This window comes from Ctenocephalides felis, unplaced genomic scaffold, assembly GCF_003426905.1.
Source record: "Ctenocephalides felis isolate EL2017-DRISC unplaced genomic scaffold, ASM342690v1 CF-g0.4_SCAFFOLD_01170, whole genome shotgun sequence".
Classification (NCBI taxonomy): Eukaryota; Metazoa; Arthropoda; class Insecta; order Siphonaptera; family Pulicidae; genus Ctenocephalides; species Ctenocephalides felis.
The window spans coordinates 16,598,252-16,614,702 of NW_020537324.1; the positions used below are offsets into that span (position 1 = coordinate 16,598,252).

Here is a 16,451-nt window from a genome sequence, read left to right on the forward strand (position 1 = left end):
GACTTCTTGAACTCTTACATTGATAATACGGTTGATCTACTTAACTCAAAAGACAGACGATTAGAATTATGCCGAACTGATATATTTAAATTTTTAGATTATTTTTCCCATTTGAATTACTTAATCTTGACGTAGATTGAAAAATTGTTCCTCAATGCCATCTAGAGTTATGATATTGATATAAACTCCATCTCCAGTAAATATGTCGCGTTCAGCAGCAGTAGTAAAAAGATCTTTGACGATTGATAAAACTTCATCAACTGATTTATTTGTGGTCAATTGAATGTCTTCATCTTTCTCTTTGTTCAAATGTTTTCCTCCAATTTGGTTGTCCAGGAGAGGCAGAAGTAGTGGACCAGAACAGCCACTTGCATAGTACATCACACGATCGTAATGCCCTAGGAAAAATGGTCATAAATTATATTTCAATTTCTTTGAAGCTAATCAGATTTAATATTATTATTGCAAAATATTTGTTAAATATTGTGAGGTACTTAAAATCTGATATGATGATATACTTTCAATTCTCCATATAGCAACTTTTAAAAATGAGGAGTGTTTTTATAGAGTCTATTATTACCTATAACATCATAACTAAATACACATCCCATTCCAAATTCATCTATTCCAGAAACAATATTATACACAAAATATGGAAATGTCCGTTTGCTGTACATCATCATTGATATTAAATGGGCAATACTTGTCGTAGTCATATTTTTCTTATGTTCATATGCATACATCTTTTTCTTAATTGATATAGCACTTGTTAAAGCCAATGTATCACACCTGAAGGAAGAAATTAAATAAATATTATATATGAAATGAATTAATAATTAAATGTATAAGATATGAATCAATCCAGGTCTTTCAGTTCAACTTCTGATGGTAATGGCTGGTAACAGATTCTTTTTATTGGTTCGGATCTTATCAACAATTGGTTCAGTCAGTTTTTTTCTGAATTTTTAATTATCTCGTAGGAATAAAATTTAAGTTTTTATTTCATATTGATACTAAGGTCCTGTGCACCGAAATTCTAAATTTTGCGGACAGGCATTAAATGGATGCCAATTTGTTTTGGATAGCATTAATACTAGACAAACTGATTGAACAAGTTGGAAAACTGAGGTGACCAAAGAAATCAATATATAGTTCCATTATTATATGCCAATTTGTTTTGGGTAGCATTAATACTAGACAAATTGATTGAACAAGTTAGAAAACTGAGGTGACCAAAAAAATCAATATATAGTTCCATTATTATATGCCAATTTGTTTTGGATAGCATTAATTTGGATAGACTAACTGACTGAACAAGGTAGAAAACTGAGGTGACCAAAGAAATCAATATACAGTTCTCTTATTATAGCTAATAATATCAAATTTTCGATTATTTCATTGCTTACCAACAGCCAGTCGATGCCAATACCGTATGTTTAGTCAATGGAAACAATTTCTTCTGATTTCTGGTCAATATTGAATTATCTCTGCTCAGTCTGGAGTCTGCACCTATTATTGCAAAATCTTCACCAGCAATAGCAAGAACTGTTCCTCCATTATTGACATATGGATTAAAATGAGGTTGTTGGATAGGTGTGTCGGATGATCGATGGTTATTGAGCATTTTTGGTAATTGATATTATAAAATCATTTAATATTTATCAAGAAGATAATATTTAATAATATTTTTATATTGTGAAGGATGAATATTTGACGATATTATTTTGTTTTTAATAGTTTTATACCGTCAATTTTTTTTCAATGCAACTAAAATTGTTGCCAAACCGATTTGTGATTTGTCCAAGTCATAGTAAATGCCTAGTTTATTAAAATAACGACGAATCACTTGTATTCAACAATTTTGAATAATAACATAATTACTGTTGATAGGTTAATTACAAATTATTTTACACAGATGTTCATGTTAATTATGTATATTGTAAAAACAGAAGGTCAAGAACACGGAAGCCATTGACCTATAAGCAATATCAAGTGTCCAAAGAAGTTTCATTGTTGAAATATAATATACATAAGTTTTAAAAATATTATTAATTTCAAAGCGAAGAAGTGATTAATGTTTTGACTAATGCTTGTTTAATTAGTTTGACCTCATACCTTGTTTAATTAATTTTAAATAACATTGGTTATAAATGGTGCCAGATATATTGTGATGTATTTATCTTGCAAATCGTTATATAAATAAAAAAATATGCACCCAAGCACTTTATTCTAATAATATATTTTTACGAACAACCACTTGCGAGTGTTTTTACGTTATTCTATACACTTGGAAATATAGATCCAAAATATATTTTCAATTGAAATTAGCCCTTCTTGGATATCACTTGGAAATATAGATCCAAAATATATTTTTAATTGAAAATAGCCCTTCTTGGATATCACTTGGAAATATAGATCCAAAATATATTTTTAATTGAAAATAGCCCTTCTTGGATATTACTTGGAAATATAGATCCAAAATATATTTTCAATTGAAAATAGCTCTTCTTGGATATTTCTTTATCGAATTAGATAATATTTGGTCACTATTAGATTAATTCTAATAAAAAAATCTATCAAACATAGATATGTTAACCATTGGGTTGCCATAAAAATACTGAGGAAAAGGAAAAGTTTTGCATAATAGCTAATGGGCAGAGGTCCTGATCGGTATTAAAAATGGGAAAATATTCAAAGCTAATTCTTCCTATTTGGTTTCTCTTGCTATCTCAAAAAAATCTAATATTACTTATTACTATTTTATGGTGTCACCATACAAAGTTTTATCTAAATCCCAGTCGAAAAAACCTGAGCTTCTCCATGTCAACCTTTCGTGTTTATATTATTGTTCTAAGAATCGCTTTGTATCTGAATACTCAATTGCCAATTCCCACACGAACTTTATTATAATATGATGTAATTAGAATATGAAATATTCAAGGTTGATCTCATAATATGTGGTATAATAATTACTTCACAAACTGTAAGTAATCGTACCTGGTTATTTGAATTTATGAATATTTAGCATTGTGGCAATTGACTCGGATGGAGATGGAGATGGAGATTAAGATTTGTTTATTAATTCGAAAAATTGAGATTTCTGTTAGTAATAACTGATTTTTTTGTTATTTTTTTTTTATTATAGCAATTAGAAATTAATGCATCCTATGAGCTTTTGTTCAAACGACAAGGCTTTATATAAGACTATCTAATGGTTTTCTCTATGTGATGAATTTATTATTAAAATTTCTGTAATACTGATGATATTTTGGTGACCCAATGTCGAGTAGGGTTACTTTGAATTGAAAACATTTGCTATCTATATTTCTAAGAGAAAACTGATGTCAATGCTGCTTGACATCAGGCTGCCCGAGGCAAATATCTACCCTGAGTTCTGACCACTAGGCTAATATAATATTTATGTTTTCATTGAATCACGTTCATTTGCATTTCATTTGGTTCTAAGAACGATAATACTCTTTGTTATAAAACAAGATTTTTCTAGGACATTATATTTTGGAAGCTTCTTTAAGAAATGTAAGTCATAAGATTTGGCTACAACATTTATGTAACTGATTGATTTATTCTTATAGTTTTTTTTGGTAGAGGTCAAAAGAAATAAATAAATTAAAAAAAATGATAAATAATTTTCTAAAGAACTATTTTTGTATACACATTTTTTTTCTCATTTCTGTAAGTCTTATATCCTATAAAAATTGAATTTTATACACATGATTTTATAAATGCACATAAAATCTTAGCTATAAATTTAATTTGAAAATAAATTGCTTCAATATCGATTTGAAATCTGAAATATGCTTATACTTACCTCATGCGTACTATAACAGTTTATATTTTTGTAATCTAATCTTTGAATAATATTTATTTTTGCAGTCAATGCTAAAACAAGTTTGAATTTTCAGAGAACTTAATATACAATCTGATCGGATGTATTTAATTACAACCGGATTTTAGTCATTCAACAAAACAAGTTCTCATATGTGTAATAATTGGGATTATTTTAATCTTTAGGAGTACAATTTTTTTTTTATTATTAACTCTTTTATTTACAACTGTCCAGTAAAGGACATTCAGTAAATTTGATGAATTTACAATAGTCGGCCGAAAAGGGACATTGTATACTACATTGGCATGTTGGAAAAAACAACTCAGTAGTTGTTTTTTCCATTCGATATAAAATACACAATACAAATTTTAAATACTATAATTGTAGCTTTTATAATTTTAGAAAAATGTGAAAATAGGTTCTAAAACACTTTATATAGAGAATAATCACATTACTAATACGCGAATTAAAATGTAATTTTAACAATTTATACTTTGTAGAAGTTTGAGAACTTCTGCATAAAGCAAGAAATCATGGTAATTTATTTATTATAAAATAATTATAATTTACAGCTGTGCATAATCGTGTCATCACCATATGAAGATGCGTGAATAGATATAATTATGATGTAATGGTTTACTTTATAATAATTTTATTGTCATAAGCGTCATGTCCATAATTTATTCTATAACAGGAATATAATTCTCAAACCCGGATACTTTTATTAGTGATGCTTATCAGAATCTTTCTTAGAAACCATTTAATCATTTTGTAGAATTTAATCAAATCAAAAACTACAAATCAATACTACTAAATTGCACTTGAAGGATTTCTACCACAGATTACCTTCAAAGTTTTTTTTTTGTCTAAAGTGTATAACAAGCAGCAGTGATATCTATTTTTACTTAATATTCAAGCTGAAACATATCAAAAATATATATTCAAGTGATAAATAGCTGTACCTTCAAGTTGATATTCCAAATTTGAATTGAGAATATAATATTAATTAGAATATTTAGCTTCTAGTAATTAGTAACAATTGGGAATTAAGGATGGCAAACTCGGATCCTAATAAAAATATATCATAAATAGATTGGGATAAACATTAGGATGCCTTCTACTAAATCTTATAAACTATTTAATTGCAAATTTACCCATTACACGAAATCAAATTAGCAACCAGAACTTGAAGACTCCTACGAGCTGCCTTCAGAAAGCAACTCATCGGTTGGCCTATATATATTTGATATTTTCACTATTGGAATTTTAATAATTCTCATGATTTTTTTAAACTTAAAGCAGCCATGGGAAATGGTTATTTTTCCTATTCCTATGAGCTGCCCTCAGAAGGCATCACAACTGTTGGTCTATAAATATTTGATATTTTCATTATTAGAATTCCAATAATTCTCGTGTTTTCTTGAAATTTGATGCAGCCATGGTAAAGGGCTATTTTCACTTGGAATCATATTTTTGATCTACATTTTACAAGTAAAAACTGATACCACTACTGCCTTATATCAGGCTGCAGAGGTGATTGAGTTTTGGTTGTATTGTAAGCTCTTCAGCATAAATGAATATACGTGCAAATAACCATTTACAAATTATGTAGGTATTTAACAGCTTATTTATTTGTAAAAATTTAATTGATGCAAAATGTTTGGCATGACTCTTTTTATCATTCCACATCTGCCAATCTTTCCATCAAATAACAGAACGGCGCGCAAACAGAAATTCACCTTTACAGTGATTAATTTTAATAACACATTGTTATCATAATATTAACATAGTCGTAATTGAATTTGACATATAAGATTCCCAGAATTTGAAGTAACAATTCTTTTATTTTATTTTCGATGAGGCTGTTTGATTAAACAAGGTGCTTTAATACTGCGGGCGATGGCTCACTTCTATAAATAAACTCAATGCTGAAGAACAAGTTTTTGAATAAACGACCATTGCTTTGGAAGTATTCTTTGTAAAAAAATATAATAATAATTCAATACGCATCAGGGACATTTTTGATGTTTTGGTATTGACCCAGCGGATTAAACCTTGCATATATTAATTTCAGTCGTTTCCTTTGTTATTGTGGAATAAAGAAACATATTTTTTTTTATACCAGTTACTGATTTATCTAGTCTTTATTTATAGATATTATGTAATTGCCCTTTTTCATTTTCTAAATTACAGTTCGTCTTTAACAAACATTAAGGAATTTTGAGCTTAAAATGTAAATAAGAGGAGTTCCGAAAAAATTTACCTAGTAAGTGTTTTTTGCTCTGATGAAAAACCATATCTAGTATTTTGATATAGACAATCAAACATAAGTTAAATTGTTTGGTTTTTCAAATATTTATACGAAAAGATGAAATTTTTATACTGTTTATGTTAAAAAAGAAAATTACCTAATAGATCTAGTAGAGTAGTCAGTCTTCTTATTCAGGTGAAAATAGAGTTAACTGCTAATTGTCTTTTTGCTGTTGCAAAACCATAATTCCATCTCATTGAGAAGCTAGTTGTCCAATAAATTTTAACTTATAAACTAGTTTTGGTTTTATAAATTTTGTACATAAATTCGGTAGTAATAAAAAGCTAAACTAACGGTTTATAGCTATCAATAACGGGTTAATTCGCAATTCTTTGAATCACATGTGTTAATTTTGTAAGATTCAACTTATTCTAGTCTCGTATATTTAAATTATTTTTAAATTATGTTAATTTATTTATTCACATGCAAGACAAGATCGACACGAGGGCGAGGCAAATTTAAATTCATGATCAACTCTCAGATACATTTATCTGACAACAAAATGCAATAAGGAGAAAAATATTTGCGTAAAGTAGATTTTGTAAAAATGAGAGTGTTTTTTAATTGTGTTTGCTTGTGTATTTATAGCTTCTTATTTATTTACTACATTTATTTTTCGCAAGATATATTTTTAAGGTAAACATTCTTACAAGAATTTTTGAATAAGTAATAATTGTAACTTTCAAAAAATTGCACAATATATAAATACACACACACACATACACACACATATATATATATATATATATATATATATATATACGTGTGTGTGTTTATATATCATAATTTTTTTTTAAACTCTGTTTTATTCAGCAATCAGAAATACATAAGGATTCCTATAAGCTAAATTGACAAATAGTTAATAATTAATACATTTGAATCAATTTTTGAATATAATTTTGACTTTGTTTTAACTTTATTACGTCATTAACTATTTTATTAAATTACTGTTTTAATTATTACCTTTATTTCAAAAAGAATTTCATTTAACAATGCAATTCTTGTATAATACAAAATTAAATCTTCAATCATATATTTATTAAAATAGTATTTGCTAAATTGAGTTGAATTGTTTGTTGAAATCCATTGTTAAGATATAGATACATTTTATGAAATACATACATACATTTCTGAAATATATTCATTATAATGAACTGATTGTGAATTAAAATTAAATATTTTCCCATATGACTAATGTTTTGCAGTGTTGGTCGAAGTAAGAGCGTCAATTTATTATTGTTTTTAAAGAGAAATATTCATGTTACAATGAAATATTTCGCTTGTATGACTGTATGTAACAATAACAAGAATTTTATAATCAAATATTATTGATTCACATACACATTCTGCAGAGTATTATTTAATAGAACAACGTGCACTTTATTGCATTTACCTCGATTTGCATGTATGGGATTAATTCTTGATTTCAGTTCAGAAAAATAAAATCATATGAATGTGTATATATAATCATAAATTATCAAATTAAAAAAAATCTCTTGCTTGTTTTTGATAGCTTTTGCCATAAATTGGGCTAGTGGGTGTGGCCCTTAGGTCTATCCTGATTTAATTAAAAATAGATAATTTTTTGACCAAATATCTCAAAATCTTGAAGTGTCTCAGTTGTTAGAGCTTTGGAACCACAGAGAAATGTTTCCAAAATCAATTCTCATCTCAGCCAGCCTGATGTCAAGCAATAGCGATATTCTTTACTTGTATATATCTTATTATGTTTACAAGTGAAAATTGCTTTCTCAGCGTTAAAGAAATTTTAATAATACAAATATAAAGATGGGTCAACCATTGACTCCTAAAAAGCTTGTCAAAGAGTAGGTTTATCAAGTTCTCATTGATGTTGAAAATAATAAAAAAAATCTCCAAATATTTTTATTTATTTCTTTTTACAGCTCAATCCGACAAACCAGTGACGGAAATATGCTTGGGCTGCATTTGCGAGGCCATCAGTGGCTGCAACAGGACCTTAACCTGCAATGGAGATGTTTGCGGCCTTTTCCACATAACTTGGGCTTACTGGGCTGATGGTGGCAAAAACACGCTCGGTGGAGATAGTCCTGACTCTCCACAAGGTATGAAACATTTTAAATAACATTCACAAATGAAAAATTAACTTTAGTAATTATTAAAATTATTTAATGCATTTTTTCAGCATATTCTAATTGTGTAAATGATCCTTACTGCGCTGCTAGCACCATTCAAGGATATATGCTGAAATACGGACAGGTAGGTTATTTGGGATAGCTCTTCTTAAAGAATATTGCACATTTTATGACAAATTATAATTCACACCATAAATCTGTTTTTTATATTGCATTGAAATAAATAGTTATATACAATTGGAAAATCATATATTTAACTTAACTATTTTACCTAGGATTGCAATGGTGATGGAGTTATCAACTGCTACGATCATATGGCTATTCACAAGTTAGGAGGATTTGGATGCCGAGGACCACTGCCAGATAAATACAAAGGAACTTTTGATCAATGCCTCTCTCAAGTTTCCGGCTAGAATTTAAATATAAAAATAATGTAATTTTATATAATCTATGATGCACTCTAGTTATGATTATGTAAGACGAAAGTTCGAAATGATTTAAGTTTTCGAATTTTAAGAAATATAATTGTAATTATTGTGACTATCATGAAATGATGTAAGTGTATTTATAATTTTTTATTATGTTGAAAATGATTAAAAAATAAAAATTTAACAATTTCTACAAAAATGTATGTTTAATATTAATTATATTTATTGCTCTATACTATATATTTATACTTGTTTATTTATGGCTATATTTCATCAAGATCATTAAATAATTTTTAATTATTAATGAAAATATAGTTGTTAACCATATAAGGAATTTTAAAGAATAATACAAAGCCTTATAAATCTTGATACATTTAAATTTTATTTAAAATTACTTGAGAAACAAACTGTTCATTCTATGATAGTAGAAAGTTGAGATTTTGTGAAACATTACAAAAAAAGATAATTTAGAAGAAAAGTTATCTAGAAATGTCGAACTATTTAATTAGACGAATTATTTAATTAGATTAGATTAGAAATAATTAAATTTTGAATTTTTAAATTTTCATAATTTTTATTAGGTTTGCTATACTGTTTACATTTTAGTCAAAAATCTGCTAAGTTCACGCTGCGATTCTTGCAATTACACAAACTTCAAATAACATAACCTAAAATATGTATAATGTCAGACAAAATTGAGTTACGTCATTTAATATAATTAATTATAAGATAGTATAAATTAACAAATAACTGAGAGTAATGGGTAATTCAAATGCAAAACCAACAGAAATTTCATCTAGTCCAGATTTACTTGTAGTAGAAAACGTAGGCAAACCAAAATGCAAAGCTTGTTGTGCCTGTCCAGAAACAAAAAAGCTCGGGATGCATGGCAAGTTCTTCATTCTTATTATCAATACCTAATTATGTATTTAAAATATAACAATTTTTTTACAATTTTCAGTATTGTAGAAAAAGGAGAAGAAAATTGTGGCCCTTTGATAGAAGCACATAAAGTTTGCATGAGAAAAATGGGATTTAACATATAATTTAATTGTAGTTAATCTATTAGATACTATTATGTACTTATGAGATAATTTATAAATCTAAGTCAATAAATATTATATATAAACAAACAGCTTACAACATCTTTTAACCCTTTCGAATAACGTAGCTTTTCTATTGACAGAACAGAGTTGGTTGAAAATGTCATTCCCTCTCATATGAAAACTGACAGCCAAATTAAATCAGCTGGTCTTATGATTTATTTATATTTTAACATTAAACAAATACCGTACGGTAATTTATCATAATTAACATTTTAAATCTTTTGTGTTCAAACATCTCTCTTATTTTTAAATTTTTTACGTGTGACCTTGTTCGTGGTCGTCTTGCATTCTAGTTATTGCGGAAGTTTTATCGATCTAACCTCCATTAATTATAATTATTGTGTAAGTTTGAAGGTTTAAATAACTTTAGTTAATATGTCCTTTAAGGTGCTTAAAAAAATCTATAGTGCTTCAACAATGTCTAAGTAAATTGAATCTGCATTCTTAAAAAAATGGATAATCAAGAAGGTAAAATTGCAATTCATATTATATTATTGAAATCTACATAACATTTTCATAACAAAGTTAATTATTCAGATCAAATGGCAGAAGAAGGAGCAGGGGCTCACTGTTGTGAGATATGTGGCCTTTCTGGTTTATCAGATGATAAAATGAGGGCACACACTGTCTCGTGTCATGTTGAGGGAAGAGCTGCTTGCCCTTTTTGTGGAATGTGGGGAGTCTCACCATCTGAATTACTTTTGCATGTAAATCAAGTTCATTTGGATTATTTGACACCAGAAAATGAAGCAATGTCTTTTATTGATGATCAAAGTCCTAGGTAAACATTAAAAAATATATAATTCTATGTCAAAAACATATTATAATTTTTGTACAAGCTAGAGTATTCATAGAGTCTATGTTTTTAAATGTATGGTTTGTTATAAAACCAAAACCCAATTTGATTATTTATAGTATATAATTCTTTGAAAATACTGCAGTACAGTATTTTAGTTTATGATGATATTATAATTAAACTAAGGAAAGTGTACTAATATGCCCACTTTAAATTAATTTTAAAATGCATGTTGTTTTATATGAAATGATCATATTTGTTTATTGTTTATAGTGTTGATGATGATTCAGATACGTTATCTGAATGTCGTGGCAACTCACCATCAATGAATGAATCCTGGTCACAACGGAACAACTCTAAATCTAATATCAATCAATATGCAAGTTTGAATGGACTTTCTAACAGTGCACATGAAAAAAGATCTAATTATTCTTTAGAGGGACATAGAACTAATTCTGAAAGTGGTAATGTAAAATTTAATAATAGATCAACACAATCTGTTAATGAAATCACATGCAATGGAAAAACGAAACATAATTCAAGTTCATCAAATTTTAATATAAATGCACGAGTGTCTCCAGATAATCATAAAAGCTCCAATGTGAATAATTATGGAAAAAGCAATGGTGTTATTCATAGAGATTCTAAATCACCAAAATCTAATTCAAATATATCTTCCAATAAAAATACAAATATAAATATAAGAGAAGATAAGAATCATTGTAATGGGACAAAAAGTAAAACAAGTAGACACTCATTAGAACATAAAGATAACGGTTTGAGTGATGAAACACATTACAATAAGAATGGTTCTGCTGGGCAAGGATCTCCTTTAAGGACTCAATTGGGTTTGAAGTTGAAGAGTCATCACAATAATCAAAATATTCATCAGGTATAGTTAACTATAATTAATTTCATAAAACTTTTACAAATGAACATTTATATATATATATTTCTTGTAGTGTCCAATATGCCCTCATACAAGTGATTCAGCCACAAGTTTAGAAGAGCATGTTAATAGAATTCATTTTGATCCAGTTTCACCATCGATTGTTCCAAATTCATCAAACAATCAATCTGGTACTAATGGCACTACAGGCCTTCAATGCCCGTTGTGCACAAGGGTTTTTGGAACTGGACCTGACCTCGAACTTCATGTTAATATTGAGCATAGAGACATTTTGAGTCCTGAAACAGTGAGTCATAATGATTACTTATTATTATTTTATATTCAATTGTTACATACTGTTTTGAAATGATTTAATAATAGAAAAAAGTTTACTAGATATTCTTGTGATTAATTCAATTATCTTTTCCCACTAGTTTTAATTTTTTTCTTTTAATTTCATTGTAAATAATTTTTATATTTTCACTTTTTTAGAATGGAGTTAAATCAAACGTGCCTCCGGCAGTGCTTTTAGACAAATCAGATAACCAATGTTCAAGTTCAGATGATTGTCCCATGTGTGGTATCAGTCTCTCTGATATGCTACAGGATGATATTGTAAATATCATTATATACTTAATTCATTATCCTTAGACCTCTATACTGACTTGTTTAATATCTATAGAATAGGCACATTGAAAGTCACTTTCCTAAAAGTCCACAAGGAGCTCAAGCTGCACCTGTTTTTGATAAAGAAGTGCGAAAAATGCAGGAACAGAGAGAATTTCAAATGTTAAGGGTAATAAATGAGTAAATTAAATTATATTCGAAAATATAATGCTATATATTATATTTCTTATTACATTTTAAATTTTATATTTCTCCAGGCCCAATATGGAATGGATGATCATGGTAATTTTCGAGAACAATCTGCTGCAGCTATGCAAAGAGCTGTGTATGCGGGAGAGATGAGTGTTGCTGATTACTATGAAAGACAGGTCATTAATTAATATTTAGATGTCTAATATAATTTATTAAAATATGTATTTCATATATTTAAATGCTGGGTATTTTTAGGTTGGCTTAAGAGCAGCAGAAAGTCATGGAATAGATGATGGCAGCTCATGTACAAAAGGTAATTATTACTCATAGATATTTTATATCTACATTGCAAAATATCTTTGTTGTTACATGCATTGAAATAAATTTGAGAAAGACTTTGCTAGACTCTTTCTATTTTGTTATATATAGTAATTATTGAAAATTATATCAATTATTATCCTTATTTTTTCAGGAATTGCAAGCAAAGTTAAAGCACTGAGTGCAGTAAGTCCACGTGTTTTAAGAACATTTATTTGTTCTGCGGCCGATCACTATGCATCAAGTTACGGTGATAGAGGATGGGGCTGTGGATATAGAAATTTGCAAATGTTATTATCCTCATTACTTCAGGTAAATATTTATGTTAAAAATGAAATTCAATTAGTTAGGTTCTTGAACATTTACTATATTTTAATATTTCTGTTTTAGAATACGGCCTATAATGAGGCATTATACTCTGCTTGGGGGGGAAGTGGTCCAGCACGTACTGCTGTCCCAAGTATTTCACGGTTGCAACGAATGGTAGAAGCTGCTTGGGCTCAGGGGTTTGATGTTCAAGGTTCAGAGCAATTAGGTTGTAAGCTACACAATACCAGGAAGTGGATTGGTGCTACAGAGGTAGGATGAATAAAATGATATTACAGGCAAATTTAAATATAATTTTATTTTCTATATAATATAATATAATAAATTCATCATGCATAATCTACAAATTTCTTTTAAGTTTAAAATTAATTATAGGTTGTTACACTATTGTCGTGGCTTAGAATCAAATGCCAGCTGATAGATTTTCACACAACGACAGATGGTAATCATCCTGAATTGTTTCAATGGGTCTTGTCCTATTTTGAAAATGCACAAGATTTTGTGCCACCTTTATATTTGCAACACCAAGGTAAGTCAAAATTGTATTTTTTTTATTGGTTTCAATATTATTATTATCAGTTATTCATTACGCAACTTCTGTTTTGAATTTTCTTTTTTACATTAGCTAAATATTTTGCAATATTTAAATCAATACATATTAAGACAATTAATTTTTTGGTAATTAATATCTGACCCACAAAATAAATATTAATAATAATTTCTTATAGGCCATTCCAGGACTATTATTGGTATAGAGCAGCGACGTGGTGGTGCTTTAACATTGCTAGTACTTGATCCAAGCCATGGACCAAGTCAAATATCGGGATTATTAAATGCTAACAGTGGCAGTGCGCAAGCGGCCGCTCTCAGACTTTTAAGAAGGGGGCCTGCCGCTATGCGTGCTCGCCAATATCAACTTGTGGCTGTTCGAGGTTTTATAGATACTGAAGAACTTTATGAGGTGAATGCAGTTTATTGAATAAAATTAATTGTGCTATGAATATGTATTCATGATTTCATTATCTTAACTTTATTAAAAAAAACATTCTTTTTTTATTTCAGCAAAGCAAGATACTGCATTCTATACGGATACCACAAGATCGGTGAATTGATAAAGTTAGGTCACACAGCTTAATTAGTAAGTTTTTATTATTTTTTTTAAATTATTTTGAATATATTTTTATCTTTATTTTATTTATTGGTATATTATCATATTGCAACAAATCTTATGAGTAGTATTTAAAAGATATAACGTTTAATTATTAAAGATTGTGCTAAGGTTTTCGTAAAAGTTTAATCAGAACTTTATAGATTGATCTCATTAATATTATTAGCACTATAGATCCATATAGTCCTTCCTTAATACGAGTTTTTGCCATTTTACCTTTATTTTCTGAAATTTTTTAAATATTTTATTTGCGATTGTTTTCATTGCGATTTTTAATTTTTTTATTGTTTTATATCTTTCAACCTGATGAGTCTAAATTTAATATTGATTGTGATTTTATTCTTAATCTATTAAATAAGCGTTGACTAGTTTTTTAATAATACAATTTTAATATAAGTATTATGATGAATAGAATTCTTTAAATGCACCATATTGTACACTTTAACAAAATGGTAAACTTTGCTACTTTATGAATGTGATTGAATACAGTGATAATCATATTTCTTATTGTAGGCAAATTAAACCTTTTTGAGAATTTAAATTTTAATATTTATTTTTATTTATAATACTTTTAAATACTAAGGATTATTACAAACGTTAGTGAATTCAAATCTTGTGTGTTTGAGTTTCATGAGTAGGTAATTTAAATTTTGAAAATTGTTACGAATTTAAAATAATATTTATTATAATACGTTGAATTACAGACAATTTAGATTTAACTTAACAGAAACATTCTCTACAATGAGTCAACATATTGAATTCAGACATGATAGAACCAATTAAATATAAAAGCTTTCCATTATATTTTATTAACCACATTCTGTATTTTAATCCCTTTTATATTTAAAATGCACAACAGCAGACAAAAAGATAGATTTGTAGATACAGAAATTGAACACTTAAACCTACCTTACTAATACCATTTTTTACTTTAAACATAATACTGAACGTATCCTTCAATTTACTTTAAATTTCACAAATTTAATTTTTAAATTGAATATCTGGTTCTATCCACCTAGAGGAATAATAAATTTTTAATAGTCCAAATTTAAATATAAGTGTTTTCTTATGAGAAAACTGATAGGATACTAAACAAAATATTTTTGAAAACTTAATAGAAAAGTCATATTTATTATAATCGTTGATCATAACATTTGATTAAATAAGTTTTGAAGGTGTGTTAAAATAATTAGATTGTATTTTTTTATTTAGTCACTGCAAATTATTCTGCACATAAGGGTGTATTAAAATTTCATATAAATATGAAGTAGTTGGCATCTAATTTTTTTGATGTAGTAATTCACTTTCTATTACTCAGCCTTAAAATTATCTCTTGCCTGATGATCTGTCTCAGAAGCGAACAATTTGATTTGGATCAATGTCATTATAAAGTTTTAAAATAATAGCTTATTAGGGAATGAAAAGTTAAATTTGAATAGTTTTAATTAATCAAAAAATTTAGACTACCAGCTAGAAATTTATATAGTACATAAAATCTAGGAAATTTCAATAGCAATAGTTTTACTCAATGATAATAATTCTTCACAAAACGCTTCTGCTTAGGATTTTGGCTTCGAGAATAGTCAACTCCATTAGTCAAATGATAAAATAATTTAAATGATTGTATTTTTATGCACGGTCTAAGATCATTAAATATTGATAGTTCTTTGAAATTATATGTTCAAATTGTTAATGATGTTTAAGGATAAAGTTTGTTGTATGCTATTCAGATGTTAACTGTATTTCTCATATAACTGTGCCTGAACTTGATTGTATATAATTATACTAAGGCCTTGATTGGAAGGTTTACAGATTGTTCTTGCCGTATTCTCAAGAATTTAAATGAATATATATTACTATTTTATTAAAAAAATAAAACGTTTTGTGATATAGATATTCGCTAGAATTTATTGTAGTTGCAAAGCAAAGTACTATTTTCATGAGCTTTTCTCCACTTCACCTCACATTCAAAATAAATTCATTTAGAATATAAATCAATATTATTGTAACTTATTTATTAAAACAATTTTTTAAATAAGAGTATTTTATTTACAAATAAGAAAATATATATAATATTTTACTTAGCTAATTTACCTCTTATACAGATATAATTAATCTTACAATTTTATTTTTTGAACTTAGTCTGATTATTAAATTATATTCGCCCTATACAAAGAAACTTTTGTTGAGACGATAATTTTGGAAAATATTGAACATGTAATATGTAAAATAAGAAAGTAATAGATTTTGGTAACGGAGTAAAAATTGGTTGAATCGTTTAATTGTAGAACTATATACAATTGGCTTATGAAATTTAAATCAAGAAAT

At 27.6% G+C, this 16,451-nt stretch overlaps 4 protein-coding genes across 4 annotated transcripts in view; 3 read left to right on the forward strand and 1 right to left on the reverse strand.

Annotated features, from left to right (window-relative positions):
- The window catches only part of LOC113366914 (proteasome subunit beta type-1-like), a 3,166-nt gene extending 1,542 nt beyond the window's left edge, over window positions 1–1,624 (reverse strand). Inside the window, exons 1-3 of the mRNA XM_026608558.1 lie at window positions 1,407–1,624; window positions 581–789; window positions 132–398 (exon numbers count right to left, since the gene is read on the reverse strand). Coding sequence (XP_026464343.1) covers window positions 132–398; window positions 581–789; window positions 1,407–1,624 — 694 coding nt within the window. The remainder of the gene's footprint in view (window positions 1–131; window positions 399–580; window positions 790–1,406) is intronic.
- A 6,322-nt stretch (window positions 1,625–7,946) lies between these two features.
- Window positions 7,947–8,750, forward strand: LOC113366915 (lysozyme-like). Its single transcript, XM_026608559.1, has 4 exons — window positions 7,947–7,950; window positions 8,063–8,242; window positions 8,323–8,396; window positions 8,548–8,750. Exons 1-4 carry the CDS (start codon window positions 7,947–7,949, stop codon window positions 8,683–8,685), a joined length of 396 nt encoding a protein of 131 aa, XP_026464344.1. The 3' UTR covers window positions 8,686–8,750.
- A 604-nt stretch (window positions 8,751–9,354) lies between these two features.
- Window positions 9,355–9,840, forward strand: LOC113368014 (cytochrome c oxidase copper chaperone-like). Its single transcript, XM_026609577.1, is given in 3 exon segments — window positions 9,355–9,571; window positions 9,574–9,589; window positions 9,662–9,840. Coding segments are annotated over 3 exon segments (213 nt in total). The 5' UTR covers window positions 9,355–9,459; the 3' UTR covers window positions 9,747–9,840.
- Window positions 9,841–10,060: 220 nt separating this feature from the next.
- Window positions 10,061–14,168, forward strand: LOC113366916 (ubiquitin carboxyl-terminal hydrolase ZUFSP-like). Its single transcript, XM_026608560.1, has 13 exons — window positions 10,061–10,274; window positions 10,344–10,587; window positions 10,876–11,494; window positions 11,565–11,798; window positions 11,984–12,106; window positions 12,174–12,287; window positions 12,376–12,486; window positions 12,566–12,623; window positions 12,783–12,940; window positions 13,019–13,207; window positions 13,331–13,484; window positions 13,684–13,916; window positions 14,018–14,168. Exons 1-13 carry the CDS (start codon window positions 10,259–10,261, stop codon window positions 14,060–14,062), a joined length of 2,298 nt encoding a protein of 765 aa, XP_026464345.1. The 5' UTR covers window positions 10,061–10,258; the 3' UTR covers window positions 14,063–14,168.
- Window positions 14,169–16,451: the final 2,283 nt, after the last annotated feature.